The sequence below is a fragment of the Catharus ustulatus genome, chromosome 21, assembly GCF_009819885.2.
Source record: "Catharus ustulatus isolate bCatUst1 chromosome 21, bCatUst1.pri.v2, whole genome shotgun sequence".
Classification (NCBI taxonomy): Eukaryota; Metazoa; Chordata; class Aves; order Passeriformes; family Turdidae; genus Catharus; species Catharus ustulatus.
The window spans coordinates 8,529,643-8,548,719 of NC_046241.1; the positions used below are offsets into that span (position 1 = coordinate 8,529,643).

The following is a 19,077-nucleotide window of genomic DNA, read 5'->3' on the forward strand; positions in this document are numbered from 1 at the left end:
GCATTGCGGCCCCGCCTACCCATAATGCATTGCGGCCCCGCCTACCCATAATGCATTGCGGCGGCCCCCTACCCATAATGCATTGCGGCCCCCGCCTACCCCAAATGCATTGCGGCCCCGCCCAATTCCACAGTGCATTATATATAATAAATAATTATAATACAGTAATTTTACGAATACAAACTGCACCATTTTGACTAAAATTTTGCTCCCACACCGGAAATGCGGCTAATACTCCGGAGCGGGTAACATGTGACTGATTTTCTGACATTTACAACCTCAGGAGTGCCAGCCAGGGTGCCGAGCCGAGTACCTGCCAGTAAAAGCCGGCATTTCGTGATTGTTACAATTTGTTACTCTGTTGGGCCGCGGGTGGAGCCTGGCTCCCTGCAGGCAGCACAGGGACCGGGGAGAGAGGCGGGAGAGCTCCCTCCTTCCCTCCTCTGCCGCAGCCCGGGGGAGAGACGCGGGGGCCGCGTGCCGCCATTGCCGTGGCCCAGGGGGAAGGTGGGGGACCCGTGCCGCCATCGCCGCAGCCCAGGGAGGCGGCGGGGGCCCCGTGCTGCCATTGCCGTGGCCCAGGGGGAAGGCAGGGGACCCGTGCCGCCATCGCCGCGGCTCAAGGAGGAGGCGGGGTCTCCGTCCCCACCCGCCGCTGCGGAAGCGGGGGGGCTCCGTCCCTGTCTGCCACCACGGGGCAGCACTGAGCCAGGGCGAGCGAGCCCAGAGGTGGCGGCCGGCCCCGAACGGCCCCGCCGAGCGGCAGTGCCGGGCTGGGCCACCTGGCTCTGTCGGCAGCCCCGAGCGGGCCGAGCCAGTAAACCCCGCCATGCCGCGGTTCTGTTACTAATTACTAACTTTGTTGCACGCAGGTCCTCGCTGCGTGTGACAGAGTGGCTTATGCTCAGCTGCGGCTTATTTATGGACAGAGAACGAAATATTTGCCAACACCCGGCAATGCGGCTTATACTCAGTGCGGCTTGTATTCGTGAAATTACTGTAATCGGGGCCTAATGAGCAAAAACCTTTGCTGGACTAATCTGAATAGGGGTGATGAACAAGGAGCATCACACAAAACTGACTGAAACCTCCCAGATCCTGCAGCGTGTTTGCTGGCCGGATTTAACCCCGAGGAGGTCCCTGCTGCTGCAGTGCTGTGCCCTGACCTCTGTGTGGGCTGGGCTGACATTGCCCACGGCACTGCTGCAGTGACAGGGACAATAAACGTCACCTCGGCCACCCACAGCCCCCATCCAGGCAGGTTTTACCACCCCACTGAAACCAGGATGGTTTTCTGGTGGATTCTTATTTTTAAGATATGTTAATTAAGACAGGAAAAAAAAGCAGAGCCTCTGCTTTTTATTTTTGATGGTGGGGTTGGTAACTTGGGAAACAGCAGGGATGGGAAGGTGGATGTGTTCCACGCTCCCTGCACACCCTGCTCCTGCAGCTCCTTGTGACTTGAACCCTGATTTTGGAGACCAGGAGTGGGGGAAGAATCCTTGATGGAGATGGGAAATTACACATCTGGGCCAGGGCTGAGGGTGGCTTGAAGTCCAGAGACCTCTGCTGCAGGGCTCTGCAAAATTCAGGGGTGGATTGTCCATCGGATCTAATTAAGAATGAGCAGACCATCCCAAGCTGTAATATGCCAAGTAATTAAGTGATTAGTATTGATTGTTAGAATGCCTAATGAGCAGTTATCACTGAGTGATTAATTAATCCAATCAAAAGAGTAATAAAAATTCTGCAGGTGTGATGATGCCTTATAGTAGACACACAAGAGAAGCAAAATCTCTCCCCATGGTGCCCATCTCTGATTTCCATCCCAGGCACCAGCGATGCACTACCTGGGCTGCTGCCCTTGTGCGAGGGATTTCTTCCCTCCCCAAAATCCCCCTGGCACTGCCAGGATGGGCTCCAGCATCAGGCAGACACCAGAGCTGTGTAGCTCAAAGGTGGGGAAAGGCTCCCACAGGCGCTGTCAGCACCCAGAAGATGCCGGGATCAGTCGATGCTCATCTCCTCCCTGCGAATTCTTTCACTCACTGCCTTGATTAAGTCGCTTCAGTTTCTCCTGGTCAAAGCCCTGCTAATCCCAGCTAAGCCCGCAGCGTGCCGCACGCTGGCCTCTGATCACTTGGCTGCCAGGCGGTGGCTCTGCGGGCATGTCCCCAAGAGCACTGTGCCCTCGGGACATGGGAGCTCGCAGGGCAGCCACAGCCCCGCAGCGCTCATTTGCTGGCCCGAAATATATACCTGCCTAAATGCTAATGAGTGAATGATCTCCAGCCAGAGCTCTGGCAGGGACCTCCAGCCACCCATGCCCTCATCCCCTCCAGAGCACCTTCCTCTGGGTGGGATGTCAGAGCTGGGTGGCAGCTGGGGACAGCACAGTGCCATCACCTAAAGTGCCCAGAGCTGCTGCAGGACCCAAAACCAAAACAGGGGCACACGCTCACCTCGCTCTGCTCTGCCATCAGGATCAGCCTCATGGCCACAAACCAGAGGGATTTCTGCCCCCGGCTGGGCTGTGATGGCACCAAGCATTCCCAGGCAGTGCTGCAGCTCCGGAGATGATGGATCCAGGCTTTAATGCTCTTTTCTGTGCATCTTTGAAGGATTTGAGGCTGATCGCCCGCGCTTCCTGCGTGGCATCCACAGCTGGCTCTGCGCAGCTCCATCAGCTGCCTCTGCTGCCTGCCGGGCCCTGCCGGGCTGAGCGCATCGGTTATAATTAGAAATGCTAATCAGCTCTTGTGTTTCTGGCTTGACAGCCCTGCCACCCCCAGCACAATCTTCTCTCCAATCTGTCCTGTGCTCGCCCCCTCTGCTTCCTCTCCAAATCCCTGCTACTTGTAATTGAGCACTATGAAGGGGGTTGAATGGGGGTGCTGGGGCTCGTTGGATGTTTTGGGCCAGGATTGCAAACCCCACAGAGCTCCTGGCTTGCTGGGAATTGTTTGGGGGGGTCTCACCCTTCATTCACCATCAGCCCTTGGGATGGTCCTGAATTATGAGGTGGAAGAGAGGGAAGCTCAAAGGCTCTGCAGGCAGTGCTGGGGTTAAAGGCAAAGGGTGGTGGTTGTGGCTGGGAGCCCTGCGGTGCTGGCTCTGGAAGGGGAGCTTCTCTCATTGGGAATTCCATCATGTGCCAACCACGGGTGCTTCCCAGCCAAGGAGGAAAGGGAACTCGCAAAGGAGCTTGGAGAACAGGGCTGAGCAAGCAGATCCCTGCACTGGCTTAGATTATGGAGTTATTCATCATCAGGGCTTGCTCTGGGAGACAGAGCCAGGGAATTCCTCCTTCACCAGTGCCCATGGACAGCCCCTGGCTGCCCCCAGCCCCTCCACACGAGAGCCAGGGCACGGCTTTCACCCTGGGCATTTGGTTCCCAAAGTCAGGCTTGGCCAGGGAGACATTCCTTGGAGCTGGCCTCAGAGGAGACAGAGATGCACAGGTGGGACGAGCAGCTCTGAACACAGTTTTTAAGTCAACATTGATCTCGAGGCACTCCCTGATTATCAGCTTCAGTGAGGAGAGAGACTGCAGTTTGGAGGGTTCAAGTGCAGAAGGTTTTCATGCTGCAGTGTGGAGGGTTGATGTGCAGAAGGTTTTCATGCTGCAGTGTGGAGGGTTGATGTGCAGAAGGTTTTCATGCTGCAGTTTGGAGGGTTGGTGTGCAGAAGGTTTTCATGCTGCAGTTTGGAGGGTTGGTGTGCAGAAGGTTTTCAAGAAGGCAGTGGCTGTCTGAGCAAAGGAGAATTCCCCCTCACCCCCTCTGCCCATATTTCACCTGGGGCACATCTGCTCACTGCAGCATCTCCCAGCATGTGAACCAATAAAGGGCTCTCCCTCCTCAGCACAATTTCTCCCTGGAGAAAAGGAGATAAGAGAAATGAGGAGGTATCACAAAAAGAGCAGGAGGGACAGGGCATTGTGGCTTCAATGACGATGCACTCATGAAAAGGCACCAGCAGCACAGGCAGCTGACTGGGAAAGCTCTGGGGAGAAGTCAGATTGGATTTGTCATGACTAATTGACTCCCTCCAGCACTGTGGTCCAGCCTTCACGCATGGCATGAGCAGGGTCCCAAGCATCCAGGAATTAATGAGGGTCTGACCCTGTCTGCTCAGCCACTTGAGTTTTGCCAGTGCAGACAGCTGGCTTAAGAGGCCCTTTTATCCTTTACATATCAGATCAATTTGGGTAGTTATAATCTAGTCCTGGTGAAAGCTCAGAGCAGACTTTATTGCCCAACCAGCTCAAGGAGAAAAAAAAGCAAGCAAGAGGGAGAGGTCATGCTGAACTATTGATTGTGCTGCTCCCAGATTGGCCTCGGCAGAGAGCTCACCCAGGACAGTTTGCCTCTATCTCCTGCTAATGCTGCTCCATTGATCTTCTGTGAAGGTGGCAACTACAAGATTTTTTGAGTTCGGAGTCATTAAGAGGCATTAATCAATAACAGAGGAAACAGAGAGAGAGCAACTGTTTGTTTCCTGCAGACATATTCCCCATGTGGATTTTAGCCTGCTGAAGTGCACGTGGTTTATTTCCAGGGAGGTGTGCCAGGAAAAGAATTCACCTTGTGCTGGACTCTGGCACTTGGAGGGGATCCTGAGCCAGTTGCAACACACTGGCAACTCCAGCAGGGCTGTGCAATGAGAGGACAGCACCTGGGGAGTTTGTGGCATCCAATTCCAGGTACCCCAGCATCCCACTCAGCAATTACCCAGACCCTCTGTTCCCACACGGGCACCCCAAGAACAGATGGGTACTGATTTCACACACCCAAAGACCTGGGTGCTGGTTTCACGTTGTGCTTCTACTAAACAAAGTTGTTGCCTGGCTGTGGTGTAGCCAATCCCAGCAGCCTGTTCTGGGATCCAGCCCTGTGTGAGCTCAGCTCAGCCCCAGCCCAAATTCATTCCTGTGGCAAGACTGGAGTTGTTCACAAGAAAAACGGTCTTTGTGCTGAAAGCACCCCGGGCTGCTCCGCTCCCTCCCGCCCTGCCCAGCGGTGTCAGTACATTTCCACTGCTCCATGGTGGCAACACGCCTTTTTCTTCTCCAGAAACTCCTGTGCTCAGCCCCAGCAAGTGCCTGTGCAGGTGCTGGAGCCCATTTTCCCTTGGAGAGGCAGAGAAGGGGGCAGGAGACTTGCTTAGGAGCAGGAGGATGGAATCATCTTCAAAGGTGCAGAGCTACCAGCACCTTGGGGTGATGTGGGGCTGGGGAGGTGCTGCAGCTGCCCCTGGCTGAGCTCAGCTGCAGGAGCAGCCCTGTGACACAGAAATGATGATTAATTGCACACCTGGACATAGCCCAAAGGCCCTTTGGTCCTGCTGTGTGCCACAGAGCTGGCACACCCTGTGGCACAGTGCTGGCAGGTCTGGCAACCCGGGAATGCCATGCTCAGCCAGCAGGGCCTGCACCCAGCAAGTACCAGGGGATGTTTCAGAGTGAAGGAAATGTCCTCCAGGAGGCAGGGATGGAAATTCCAGTGGAGATCAGCGCTCCTTTCTGGGCACACCTTGCCTCCACTCCCAGAGCACCAATGTCCCACTTTGCAGCAGCCAGGATGCAGATCCCCAGGGAAACAGGATCTGCCCAGTTCCTGTAATTACAGCCACACATCCACAGCACAGGGGTCAAGGGCTGCAGGAGAGGAGGGGATGAGATTGCTGGCTCAGGTTGCACAGGTGGGGCACACACAGCCCAGAAACACACGGCAGTCCAGCCCTGGAGACACACCCAGAACTCACCAGCACCGGCTGAATCCAGACCAGGTGGGACGCAATTGTGCTGATCATGAGGAGGGAGATGAAACAAACCCTTCTCCAGTCCCAGGTTTTTCACTGAGAAGCCTTTGGCTCACAGCTCTGCCTTCCCTGCTCAGTCCATCAGTCTCCAGGTCAACCACCCAGCCTCTTCCACCAGCACAAAATCCATCAGAAACAATTTGATTTCCTTTATTTACACATGACATTTGCGAGACAGTCTAATCGTATTGCAACCAGGAAAAAAAAACAAAACAAAACAAAAATCTTTCCAATTTTACGTCCTTGTGTCTGAAAGAGCTCAAAGCTGCAGCCAGACAAGATGTCCTGTACTGGGCACACTCATTTCCGAGCATGGTGCAGAGACCATGAGGTGCAGGGGGATTTCCAGCCTGTGGTTACAAATGTAAATGCAACAGTAAGATCTGGAAATCTCGTGCTTTTGCTACCTCCTGTTTTTGACTAAGTCTACCAGGAGCAAAAAAATAAAAGCCAGTGCTGGGGGGCTTGGTGGTGTGTTAACCCAGCTGCAATTCTTGCCTGGTTCTGCAAACACCAATTTTGAGCCTCACTGACAGCCCTGGCACTCCAGTACTCTTCTGTGGATCAGCATCCTGCCCTGTGCCCTGCATGGATTTAAATCCACACCTGGCTGGCACGAACGTCCCAGCTGATGATGTCTTACTTTTTCATTAGAGTTACTTGTAGGTGAGTAAAGGTTACAGGAAGGAAGGTTCAGATTATTTAATAGCCTTTTAAAACACATTTCTCTCTTAATTGTGTGTTCCCAGAGTCAAAGTCCCTTGGGCTCTTTGCCTTTCCAGCAGCCAGTGGAGGCTGTGCCTGCCGAAGCTCAGGCAGTTTAGCAATCTCATGCTTCTGGTTCTTGTGCAAGGCTCTGTTTGGAGCGGGGAACTGCAGAGCTCACATTGAAACCACGCTGAGTCACCAGGCGGTTCCTCCCCGAGTGTTTACTCTGCTGTCACCAGAGCGCTGACGTGTGATTGCCGAGGAGCCCGGCAACCAGGGAGCGTGGCCATGGAGCAGCGTGGAGGCTGAGGGTCAGGCTGAAGCTCTGCCCCTGCCACTGTGGGCTCACCAAGAGCTTCCCCGCTGCCCACACAAGGAGCAGCAGGAAAATTTCACTTCCCATGTGCCCTTTTAGGTGACAGGGAAATGAGATTCAGCCACATCCTTTGTACAAACTGCTCTTAGCACCATCCTCACCAAGCAGACCAAGGCAAATCTCTTCACTGTCTTTACCAGGGCAACACTTGATGCCAGTCAGTGATGTCAGCCCTTGGGGCAGACTTGCTTATGGATGCAAAGTCCAGGTGCCCAGCCTGCAGCCCTGCCCGTGTGTGTTACACAGGGTAAACACATCAGTGCTGTGATGCTGGGCTGCCCTGTGCACCCTGAGCTACATAGAGGTGACACACAGTGACATCAGGCTCTGACACATCTCCCAAAGCCAGCTGCTAATTCAGACAGGTGAGGAGGTGGATGGATGGATGAATAGATGGATGACAGAGACTGACAGAGGCCTGGAAGGAGTTACAGCAGAAGTCTGGATCACCTCACTGTCCCCAGGCCCCTGACAATGGCTGCTGTGCAGCACCCAGCACGAGGAGTTTGCACAGCCACATCTTCGTGCTGCCTGCCCTTCCTGTGAGGGCTCCCAGCCTCACACATGTGTGCCATGAAAAGGCCATGAACGAGAATGTTTGGCTGGTTGCTTCCTCCTCCCCCCACTTCAATGTCACCAAACCCAGCTGCTGCTTTCAACACACAGCCCTTGGCAGGAGGCAAAGGGAAGCAGGCCGATGGGTAGAGCTGCCAGAGGCGCTGTGGGAAGCCAAGGGCAGAGGCAGGCTGAGAGATTCTCCACAAATCCAACCTTCTTTGGCACAGCTGGCTTCTCCAGAGGGTCCTGCCAAGCACCCACCCCCCCAGCCTCGAGCCTCCTGCTGCTCTACAACCTGCTCAACCAGGAGATGGACAAATCCCTCCTTCCTTCCTACCTCTCTGAGTGCTTTCCCTCTCTTCCCTTCTCCATATGTGAGAGATGTTCTCCCTGGCTCTGTTTCTTTTCCAGTCAGAAGCTAGTCATCCACAGGGAGGTCACATGTTGTTGCCAAGGGAAGCAATAAATTTAGGCAAATAAAAGATGAAAGAACACAGCCAGATTATTGTAAAACAAGGGTGATGCTGTGGGCTTCATGAACCCAGGCACAGAAATCCCACCAGCAGTGGTGCTGCGTGGACCCTTCTGCTTGGCACTTGATGGGTTTTTGCTCCTGACAGGGATCCTTCTACCATGTCTAAATAATCCAATCAGTATCTTAAACATGCAAAACAGACAGCACAATCTAGCAACCCAGGATCTTTTATAATTTGCTTCATTCTAGCTGCTGCAGCTTGGGAGGACAGGGAAGGGGTCACCTTTGCCTCTACCCCAAAATGACCATGTCAGGGTGATGGGGTGATCCTTGTGTTGCACAGCAGGAGGAGGCTCTTGCCACCAGGCAGTTTGTTATGAAAACGTTAACGCACAGGCTGTCGTCATCTGGCAGCACCACCGCCTGCCTTGTGAAATAACTCAGCACGACAGCTCTGCTTGCTCGCAGGCAGGCCCATGTCTGGCTTCTAATCTGGCATCAGAAAGCGCTCCCCTTCCTTGAGCTACAGACTAATATCAAATGTTTCATTAGCATTACTCCAGATAATGGGCTGGAGAGCGTGGGGAGAAGGGGACGGCAGCCAAGCTGCTCCAGGAGCCCACACGTGGAGCGTTGCACCAAGCCTGCCACGCCGGATCTGTTCACTCCGCTTGCCGCTGGCACCGCGGCCCCGCCGGAATTTGCATTTCAGATTCCCAATGCCAGCCAGAGTTTATGAGCTCTGCGGATCGGGCTGAGTGATGCCCCAGCGACAGATCACCAGGGATCTTTTTCTCATGTCAACAAAAGCAAAAAGTCATGAGGATAAAACAGAATCGCTCCAGGCCCAGCGTCTGCTCTGCTGCAAAAGTCTCGGTGACTTCCCAGGCATATGTTGGCTGGAGCAAGGCTCCCTGAACAGCCCACACAACACAGGCAGTGGGGATTAATCTAATGCTGTGTGGAGATGCTGATACAATAAGGGTTCTTTGTGGCATTAGCTGGAATCATGAGACCAGCTCTGAGATGTCATTGCCTGGCAGCCGTAGGGAGCTGGCGGGGAGCTCTCTGTAGAGAAGGAGCTTGTGTGCTGCTCCCAGCCCTAAAGCTGCTGCATTTGGGAACAGTACACAACCTCTGCTGGTGAATCCAAGGACAGCTGAGGGAACAGGTTATTTTAACAGCGATTTTTCCAGGAGCTGCAAAGCTGTGGATGCCAAGGGGATGCTCAGAACCACGGGGTCACATCTTACCCCAGTGGAGTCTGCTCGGAGACTCGCGGGACTTGGGTTTTGCTATAAAAAGTGTTGCAAAACCAGCTGAGGTCAATGAATGGTTTGTGTCAGTTCCAACAGACGCTTTCATCTCCCATGTCAGCTTTGTACCCACAGAGCTTCAGGGCCTGATCCTATCTTAACCCCAATGCCAGTAAGGGAAAGCTCCATCCCGCTCAGCACATTAGTGCCACTGGAAAACCAGCATCAAGCACCAGCAGAGAAGGTGGGCAAGGGTCCATGAGGGTCTCCAGACCTAACACAGTGCCCCGAGGGACACAAACTCCCTCACAGCACGGAGGACCCCAAAACCTTTCCATGGCACCACACAGGCAGGGAAACCCCCCTTCCACATGGCACCATGAAGGTCCCAAAGGCCCACAGGGTTCCATGAGGGGACAAAATGTGCACAGGGTTCCATGAGGGGACAAAACATCCACAGGGTTCCATGAGGGGACAAAATGTGCACAGGGTTCTGTGAGGGGACAAAACATCCACAGGGTTCTGTGAGGGGACAAAACATCCACAGGGTTCCATGAGGGGACAAAGCATCCACAGGGTTCCACGATGGGACCAAACCCCCCGTGGGGTTCCATAAATGGACAGAATGCCCACAGGATTCCATGAGTGGACAAAATATCCACAGGGCTCTGTAAGGGGACAAAACCCCCTTAACAGGGTTCCATGAGGGGACAAAATGTCCACAGGGTTCCATGAGGAACAAAACATCCACAGAGCTCCATGAGGGGGCAAAATCCCCTTAACAGGGTTCCATGAAGGGACAAGATGCCCAGAGGGTTCCAGGAGGGTTCCAAACCCCCCAAATGGCACCAAGACGCCCCCAAATCCCCAACAGGGATGCATGAAGGGACAAAATGTCCACAGGGATCCATGAGGGGACAAAATGTCCACAGGGCTCTAAGAGTGGACAAAACACCCCCACAGGGCTCCATGAGGGGACAAAATGTCCACAGAGCTCCAGGAGTGGACAAAATCCCCCCACAGGGCTCTATAAGGGGACAAAATGTCTATAGGGCTCCAGGAGTGGACAAAACACCCCCACAGGGCTCCATGAGGGGACAAAATGTCCACAGGACTCCAAGAGTGGACAAAACACCCCCAAAGGGCTTCATGAGGGGACAAAACACCCCCACAGGGCTTCATGAGGGTACAAAACACCACCAGCGCTTCGTGAGAGTCCCAAAACTCCACACGGTTCTATGAGGGTTCCAAACTTCCACAACCCTCGATGAGGAAACCAAACTCCCCCCCAGCGCTCCATGAGGGAACCAAACCCCCCCAGCGCTGCTCCACGCCTTCCTCCCGTGGCCATGGCCACCGAGTCCCGCCCTGCAGCCCGAGGAATGCCCGCTGCACAGGGAACATTCCCTGGGCGCCCTGCCCGCCCCGCTGAGGGAGCGGCGGGGCGGGCCGGGCCGCCCACATAAGGCGGGCTCAGCGCGGGTTACCCGGGGAGGAGGCGGCAGTGTCGGCGGGCCCGGGTGGAGCTGTCATGGAGCTCGGGTGGCTGCTATGGGGCACGGCCGTGCTGCTGCTGCTGCACGTCCTCATGGAGCTCAGCCCCACCGTCAACTTCGCGCTGCGCATCGGTTTCTACTGCGTGCTGTGCCTGGTGTGCTCGGCGCTGGCGGCCGTCGCCTGCCTGCTGGTCAACGGCGGCCGCACGGTCAAGAACATGAGGTGAGGGGGCACCGGGGGGAACGGGCTGGGGACAGCGCTGTCACCTCCCCGCCGCTGCCCGGAGCACCTGGGGTGCGGCCTCTGTCCCATCGGTGGGGGTTCAGCTCAGGGGGGCCCGTCCTGGCCCGTGGCAGAGCCCTCGGCAAGCCACGATTGGGGATGAAGCGCCTGGAAGTGACTTTTTATTGGGGAAAGCTGCAGGAGAGCGGTGTTTGCTGAGATGGCAGCTGGAGCGGGCTGCCCGGAGATGTGTGAGGGATGTACCTGTCTGGAGACATTCCTAACACACCTGTGTCACTGGGTGACCCTGCCGTGGCGGATGGAGCTGATCTCTAGAAGGTCCCTTTTGATGCTGACAGTTGGGTGGTTGTGTTTGGGGTGTTTCCTGCCCCAGGAGCGGGCTGTGTGCCTTGTGCTGCCGGGGCACAGCTCTCTGCAGCTGCTGTCCCACCCTGTGTCCCCTGGCAGGACACCTGTGGCCAGGGTCAAGGGGCTGCTGTCATCCAGCACCTCCTCTCCATGCCAAGGTACATTCTAAGGGCAGAGCTGGCACTTCTGCTTGCAGCACAGGACAGCTCATTTCCTGGTTTTGCTCTCCCCTAGGCAGCTTTATGACCATGTTATGTGGATGCAGGGGAAAGGAGAGCCTTTACATCCTCTAGGATCAAAGGTTGGCAGCATCTCAGCAGGTGGAGCTGGACTTTGCTTTGCAGTGTAATTTCACACCTAGGATTCAGGAGGAGGGAGCGGGCACAGGGCACTGATGTGCTGCCTTCAGGGCTGTGTCCTGCCCGTCCCAGCTGGTGCCATGGCCCCAGGCAGTCTGCTCTACATCTCCAGCCGGGCTCTCTCTCCAGCTTTGGTTGCCTTGGCTCGCTCAGGAGCAGCTTTCCAACGCCCAGCCAGCTCTGCAGCTGGGAGAATTTATGATGTCAATGATGGAGACACTATCTTTTTATTTCCTCCCCAAAAAAACCCTATAAATTTTCTGTAAACTTCAAGGAATGATTTGGGAGCAAGAGCTTGCATTGCTCATGTTGAAACCCAGTGCTGAATTTTGGCCAGAACCGCCCTTTTCCTGTAACACAAGCCTGTTGTTTCCGTGTGGTGGCACTGGCTGAAGATGCTGATGATGTATCCCAACCCCTGGGAGGTCCGTGGCTGAGGTGATCCAGTCAGTTCCTGATTTCTCCAACATCCCAGGCTGCTTATTCCAGCTTGGGAAAGGGGGCTGGAGCAGAGCATGTGCTGGTGGACAGACAGCGATAATGGTGTTGTTGCCTGGCGCAGAACACCCTGTTCTTGCTGTGCTGCTGGCTCCAGTGTCAAGCTGGTGTGACTTGGAAGAGGTTACCCAGGGTGTCTGATTGGGATAGAACTGTTTATCTGTGGTACAACATCTTGCAAGAGCTTCCAATCTGGTAAGCAGATTTCAGTAGTCCTTGAAAATCAGAGTATCCTAAACAAGCCTCTGTGACTGGCTGTGGAGCAGAGCACGTGAATCTGGGGGCTGCTGCCTTTCATGCTCAGGCTGTTAGGGATGCACTGAAAAGTCCCATTCCCTGTCAATTTTGTGCTCCTTGTGTCTGGCAATAAGTGCACTGGTTTTACAGCTGTTTGCATCTCTGGCTGTATGACACTGGGGTTGTTGATTCCAGCAGAGAAACCGCTTGTGGAGACTCAGATCCATCCTTTAACCCTGTGGGTGACATGGCCAGCTCAGGAGGGCTGCTGGTCACCCCATTCTTCTCTGCCTGCTCTGAGCTCTGCCCCTTTGCCTCTTTCAGTGGCTCACGCCACATCTTGTGCAAGGAAAGTCTGGCTTCGGGCTGGCAGGAGGAAGCTGGATAGTTGCTCTTGAGTAATGTGTAACCAGCCTCTCCCAGCAGCCACTGAGCACTGTGACTTCCAGAGCGGTGACCTCTTTTTTGGTTGGCAGTCAGAAGGGAGGAGAAGTGTGGTTTAGGTCATTCTGGTGGCCTGGCATCCCCCAAGACGTCACTGGTTGGTGTCACCCTGCTTCTTCTCACCTGTAACCCCGTCTCTTCACCTGGACTGCACACCTGTAACCTTGGAGCGGGCTGTGGAGCTCGGAGCATTCCACACACCTCCCTGTGTCCTTTCCCTGGGTGTGGCTCCTTGCAGCAAGTTGAATTGAGCACTGATAGCAGTGTCACCTCGGGGCACTGGCCTGGCCTGAACTGCAGTGTCACAGCCAGCTGGGTCTGCATGGAGGGACACCCCACAGAGATGTGAGCCCTGCTGTGGGTAGGAGCAAGCTGGGGGAAGTCCTGTGGCTCCAGAGTTTGTGGAGACTTTTATAGAGCATGCTAGGAGCTGCTGCCAAGCCAGCATGAGATGCTGTCCAGGTGCTCACCTCCCACCTGAGTGACAGGGATGCTTCTCAGGGGAATGGTGCTGCACAGCTCCCAAGCTGGACCCTGTGGTGGGGACAAAGCTGACACTGTCCCTCAATCTGCTGCAGGAAGGAAAGCTCCATCCCCTGTCTGCCAGGGGTGGCCCTGAGGCAGGACATCCAGGTGCTTGCTGGAGGGCAGACCAGCTCTGGAATCAGCTCTAGGGGAGGGCAGAGCCAAGCTGGTGGCTGTTCCTGGGAGCCCTGTTCACGTGCAGGCTCCTCTGCCACCTGTCCTGGTAAATGGCTGCTCCCTTGCCCAAAATAGTCCCTGTGTTCTGCCAGCTTCTGCCTGTGTCCTTTGGCCTAGCTGGAGAGTCCCCAGGTCAGGGGGAGGCATGGATGGGCCCTGCTCCTGTGGGCTGACAAGGGCATGGAAATGTGCTCCAGTGTTGGCATGGCTGAGTGGAGCTGCTGGAGTCTCCCAGCTGGGAAAAGCTGGGAGCTCTGTCAGACCTGTAGATCCACTGGGGAAGGGCAAAACCTTGAGCATGGCTTTGCTTGGGGGCACCCAGCCCCTTCCAAGCCATGTGGGGAGCATCCTGTTTGCTGCCTGTATCCTTGCCTTGTGCAGGGAAGTGTTTCTCACCTCCATTCCCCTCCTTCCTTGCACACCCTGGGTTTGTTTGTATCATTGAGCAGCAGCTTCCAGCACTGCAAGGAGCAGACCTGGCAGAGCCTTCCTTGGCTGTTGGGTGTGCTGGGGAGTGGCAGCTGCTGGGAGAATTGTTTGAACAACTTGTGGGACCCTGCTGCTTGCAGGAGGAAGAGCCTGGTAGCACTGGGGTAGCCCAGAACCATGGCACTGAACAGGACAAGTCACAGACACATCCTGGAGCATTGAGACCATGCAGGGCAGACCTGGGTGGAGCACAGCACAGACAAGACTGGAGGTTCTCTGTCCTAGAGCTCTTCTTGTCTCCTTCCACCCCTACTGGATATAGCCTGCCCTCTCTGCCCTGCTGCTGACTGCTTTTCTCTTCTGCAGAATCATCAGAGCTGTTGTCAGGACCTTCAAGTATTTCTTCGGCCTGAGGTTTGAGGTGAAGGGACTGGAGAACTTCAAGGTGGAGGGCCCTGCTATCATTGTGTCCAACCATCAGAGCGTCCTCGACATGATGGGTGAGGAGCTGGTGGGAGGGAAAAGAACATTTCTCCTGCTCACCAGTGGGAGAAGTGCTGCTTGTACCTCCTGGACAAGCAGCCCCTGGTGCAGCTTCCCCATCAGTCCTGTCACTCTGAGCAATGCCACACCCAGGTCCTGCTGTCCTTGAGGTGCTGGCCCAGCACGTGTGCCAGTGGCCCTGCTGGACTCCCTGGGGCTGCCTCTGGGGTGGGTCCTGCTGTCACCTGCAGCCAACCTGTCCCTGGTACCCCTGTCCTTGTCCTACCTGAGTGCAGGCAGGGGGGGTGACTGCTGGGTCTTGCCCTCTGCCATCCCATTAGGGCTGATGGAGGTCCTGCCCGACAACTGTGTCCAGGTGGGCAAGAAAGAGCTGATGTACATGGGCAGCGTGGGGCTCATCATCTACCTCGGAGGTGTCATCTTCATCAACAGGAAGAGCACCAGCAGTGCCAAGATGGTGATGTCAGAGGTGGCCAAGACTATGGTGGCTGAGAATGTGAGTGTCACTGTGGAGCTGGCTGGGGTGGCACTCCTGGTGCTGGCTCAGCTTGGCAGAGCTGGTTGGTGGCTCCCACCATTGCAAGTGGATTTCTGGAGCAGAGCTTTGTCTCTCCATGTGCAGGTGAAGGTGTGGGTGTACCCAGAGGGCACGAGGAACTGCACTGGGGATTTGCTGCCATTCAAGAAAGGAGCGTTTCACCTCGCTATCCAGGCACAGGTAACGGTGCTTTGCCCTGCATGGCAACCCTGAGTGCTTTTGCAGTGCCACTGTGCACTGGTCATGCAGTGTGTGGTTTGTTTGCTCTCAGATGAGCTGTGTTCCCAGGTAACACCTACTCAGGTAAACCACTGGTGTCAGAAGTGCTGCCCAGCAGCAACCAAGAGTCTTTTCCATCCCTTCTAGGAATGAGCTGACCCTGGGCATGAGTGGCTGCAGACAGTGGAGAATTGCCCTGTCCTCTCTCCTGCCTGCCTCAGTCCTGGTCCTCTCTGGAGGGAGGAGTGTGAGGGACAGGGACACTTGATCCTTATCTCCAGGCTTTCCTGGCAGCATGGCAGGGCAGTGTCTGTGCCCAGGGGTCCCTGGGGGCATGGCCGCAGCACAGAGCTCACCCCTGGCAGGGAGCCCAGTGGGTTCTTTCCTGGGGAAGCCCAAAGCTGTCATTCCTTTCTTAATCCCCCTGGCTGCAATAGTGTAGTGGTGATTCAGGATTGTTAATTCTTGTGCTTTAGAGCAACATCTGGGCTTGCTCTGTGTGAAAATAACTGCTACCTCCCTGGCAGCCATATGGCAGTTCTTGGTATGTCTTTTCTCTCCAAAATGACAGCTTAGTGAGGGAGCAGCTTCAGCCAGCCAGAGCTGTCTCAGGAGCAGGGTGCTTGCCTGGGCACAGTGCTGGGGCAGTGTGCCAGAGACTGGGATGCCTCGAGGCCTCAGGGGAAACTGGTTTCCCCAGGAGAGGTGTTATTACAGCAGGGATTTTGGGAAAAGGAAGAGATGCCAGCTCCCTCACTGGGTTCTCTTGGCCAAGCCCAGGGTGTAGCCTGTGTTGTACCATCCCCATTCCTGGCTGGGTGATGCAGCCAAGGCAGAGTCTGGCAGCTGCTGGAGGAAAGGATGACATGAGCTGGTCCCCGCCTCTGCTACACCCCCTGAGTCACCAACTGTGGATCCTGGCTGTGTTACCAGCACTGGAACAGCTCTGCCTGCCCTCCTGGCCCTGTGTCTGCCTGAAGCTTCCCTGGGAGCAGCTGATAACGACTGGTGACTCCCTTTCTGAGAAACTGAAAGCAGAGCAGCCACCCTGCCCCAGACACGTGCCTGTACAGCAGGCAAGGCCTGTCAGCACAGGCAGCATGCAGTGTTTGATTGCAGGACAGAAAATACCTGGGGTTTGAAGCCTCACTTGGGTCAAGGAGCCCTAAAAACCAGTGCTGAACTGAGGCTGGAGTAGAACTTGGCCCTGGTTCTTTGAGTTTTTGGGGAGTGGTTTTGATTCCATTTGGCTGCTGATTGTTCCAGCCTTTGGAAGTGGGTGTTGTTTGTGGGGCTGTGTGTGTCCTGTGTGTCTGAGAGCCAGGCCAGGTCAACTCTGCTGTGTGGGATTTGCTGCCTGTCTCTGGCCTGCCCTGAGCTGCTGAAGTGCCAGTAACTCCTCTTTTTCTTCCCTTCCCCTAGGTCCCAGTGATCCCTGTGGTGTATTCCTCCTTCACCAGCTTCTATAACCCAAAGACAAAGCTATTTACATCAGGTAACAAAGAGTCACTTGGAGACAGGGTTGTTGGTGTCCCGTGTGGAGATCTGGCTCACAGGGGTGTGAGAGGGAAGCAGAGCTGGGCTGAACAGGAGGAGCCCTGCTGGGAGATGTTTGGAGGCAGTTCAAAGCACTTGGCACCAGAGCCTGGGCTGGGTTAACTCAGGAAGGGCTGTAATTAAACACATTGAGGGATGTTTTCATTAAAAATTGGTTACTACCTCCTGCTCTGGGCAAGCTCTGGGTGGGATGGCAGTTTGGGGCACAGGGGGATTGTTCTGGGTGGCACAGCTGTTGGAGCTGGGATCTAACTCTGCCTGTGCTCCAGGGATGGATGAGGGAGCCCTGGGAGGGGTTGAGGGCTGTGCTGGGGCTGAACAGGGCAGAGAACACTCTGTGGTGTGTGGGTTTCTCACAGGCTCCTCTCTTGTCCCCAGGCAAAATCAAGGTTGAGGTTCTGCCTCCAATAGAGACCAAAGGGCTGACACCAGATGATGTCACCGACCTCACTGACAGATGCTTCAGCACCATGAGGGAAACCCTCTTCAGGCTCTCAGGCCGTCCAAGCCAGGCTAAGGACTCATCCTAGAGGCTTCTCCAGTGGTGTCACCGTGTGGTGGTGGCTGAAGGGACCTGTCCTTGCCAAATACTGAAGGAACTTCTCCTCTGCAGTGATTTCTAACTCTTGGGAGCACCACAGGCTGGCACACACAGGGTGTCCAGCCAGCACTAAGGTTCCCCTTTGAGTGGATTTCTCTTTTGCGTTCATTTTCTCACTTTGAAATGTCTCCTTTTTCTGAATTTCTCAGGCATCAAACTTGTGCTACCAAAGGGCTCAATGACCACATTGGTGAGTTCCCCCAGCTCTTGCAGCTGGCACGGGGTGACAGCAAAAACCTGCCTGGAGCCTGAGCTCTGCCTCGTGTGACTGTCCCTGCACCTGTGTCCTGCAGGCTCAGCTCGTGCTGCCCTGGCCCTCTGATGTCCCAGGTGGAAACCACCAGCAGCAGTTTGTATCAGCACAACCTTGATGCTCAGACAGGGCTGAGAACTGGGTGGAAATCCACACTTTGGCTTTTCAGCAGTGCTAGGAGTGTGGTGTCCTCCCTGCACAGCCCAGAGCACTGCCACCCACCAGTGGGACTCAGGGGCCTGTCCCCTTGAGATGCCCTTGTGTCACAACAGCATCACGTTGGGAAGCTGCTGCCAGCTCCCTGCCGTGCTGGTGGCTCAGCCTGGTCACATCCTGGTGCCTGCAATGCCCCTCACGGAGGCCAAGGGCTCTGTCGTGCTCGTTTTGTCACTTGTCATGGTCAGCACTGGCCGAAAGATGGTGCCCGTCCCGCGTCTCTGCTGATCTGCGAGGCGGAGCTGCCGCTCTCCACGGGCTGTAAAAGCCCTGCAGAGCCACAGGGTGGGTGAGCTGCAGCTGGAACGGGGCTGGGAAGGCTTGGAAGGCTTCAGCTCCTCCTTGGGGGGACATAACCCCCTTTCCCAGCCAGATAAAAGGGGGCTCCCCTGTGCTTTGGGGTGATGGACCAACTCTGAGCTCCTGGATTCCACTCTGGGAGCTGTGGATTGTTGATGCCCTTGGTGGCTGGGTCAGGGCCATGGTTCCCGTAGCTTTAACTCCTGTTCATGGCACAGGGGACCTTGGGATGAGCCACTGGGGCTACTCAGGTAACCAGCACAGCCAGCTCCTGCAGCCTGCATTGGTGGAGTTGTGTTTTTCTGGCATTTTGGGGCTAAAGCCTCAGCTGGGAAAGGCAGGGAAGGAGCCCTTGGGCTGAGCTGGTGCTGCCAGGGGCTTCACTGGAGGGGCCTTACAGTACAGACTCAGGGGATGGGAAGGGTCGGGGTGGGAGGATGGGAACCAAACCAGCACTTTGTGAGAGTGGCAGACAAAGGGTTTCATGGAGGGTCAACCCAGGAGGGCCCTGGGAGGGTTCCTGGGGAGGGGAATCATGTCTGACTCCTCCTGGGAGGAGGGAGTGGTGCCTCTGTGTGCACTTGTCTGCTGTTCACTTTTAATTGGGCTGAGAATGTGACGTGCTTTACAAAAAAAAAAAAAAAATCAAAAAAAGAAATTACACCTTTGGTTATTTAAATACAGGAGCCTCCTGGTTTTGTGTGGGGGCTGAGGGAGGAGGATGTGGGGTGCTGAGCCCTGAGCTCTTGCAGGGGGTGGGTTTGGTGCTGGAGGGGCAGGGAGGGTCCTTGTCCTCAGCCTGTGCCCCCCAGGCAGGCTGTGCTTCACCCAGTGAGGCACCATCCCAACTCCAGGAGCTGCAGGGATGGACACTCAGTTTTGCAGTGCCTTTTCAGGCCTGTCCCCTGCTGTGACACCTGGCCTGGGGCTGCAGGG

At 55.5% G+C, this 19,077-nt stretch overlaps 1 protein-coding gene across 1 annotated transcript; it reads left to right on the forward strand.

Annotated features, from left to right (window-relative positions):
- Positions 1-10,700: 10,700 nt before the first annotated feature.
- Positions 10,701-18,822, forward strand: AGPAT2 (1-acylglycerol-3-phosphate O-acyltransferase 2). Its single transcript, XM_033077684.1, has 6 exons — positions 10,701-10,915; positions 14,320-14,453; positions 14,778-14,953; positions 15,080-15,175; positions 16,637-16,709; positions 17,150-18,822. The coding sequence occupies exons 1-6, from the start codon at positions 10,728-10,730 to the stop codon at positions 17,299-17,301; spliced, it is 819 nt and encodes a 272-aa protein (XP_032933575.1). The 5' UTR covers positions 10,701-10,727; the 3' UTR covers positions 17,302-18,822.
- Positions 18,823-19,077: the final 255 nt, after the last annotated feature.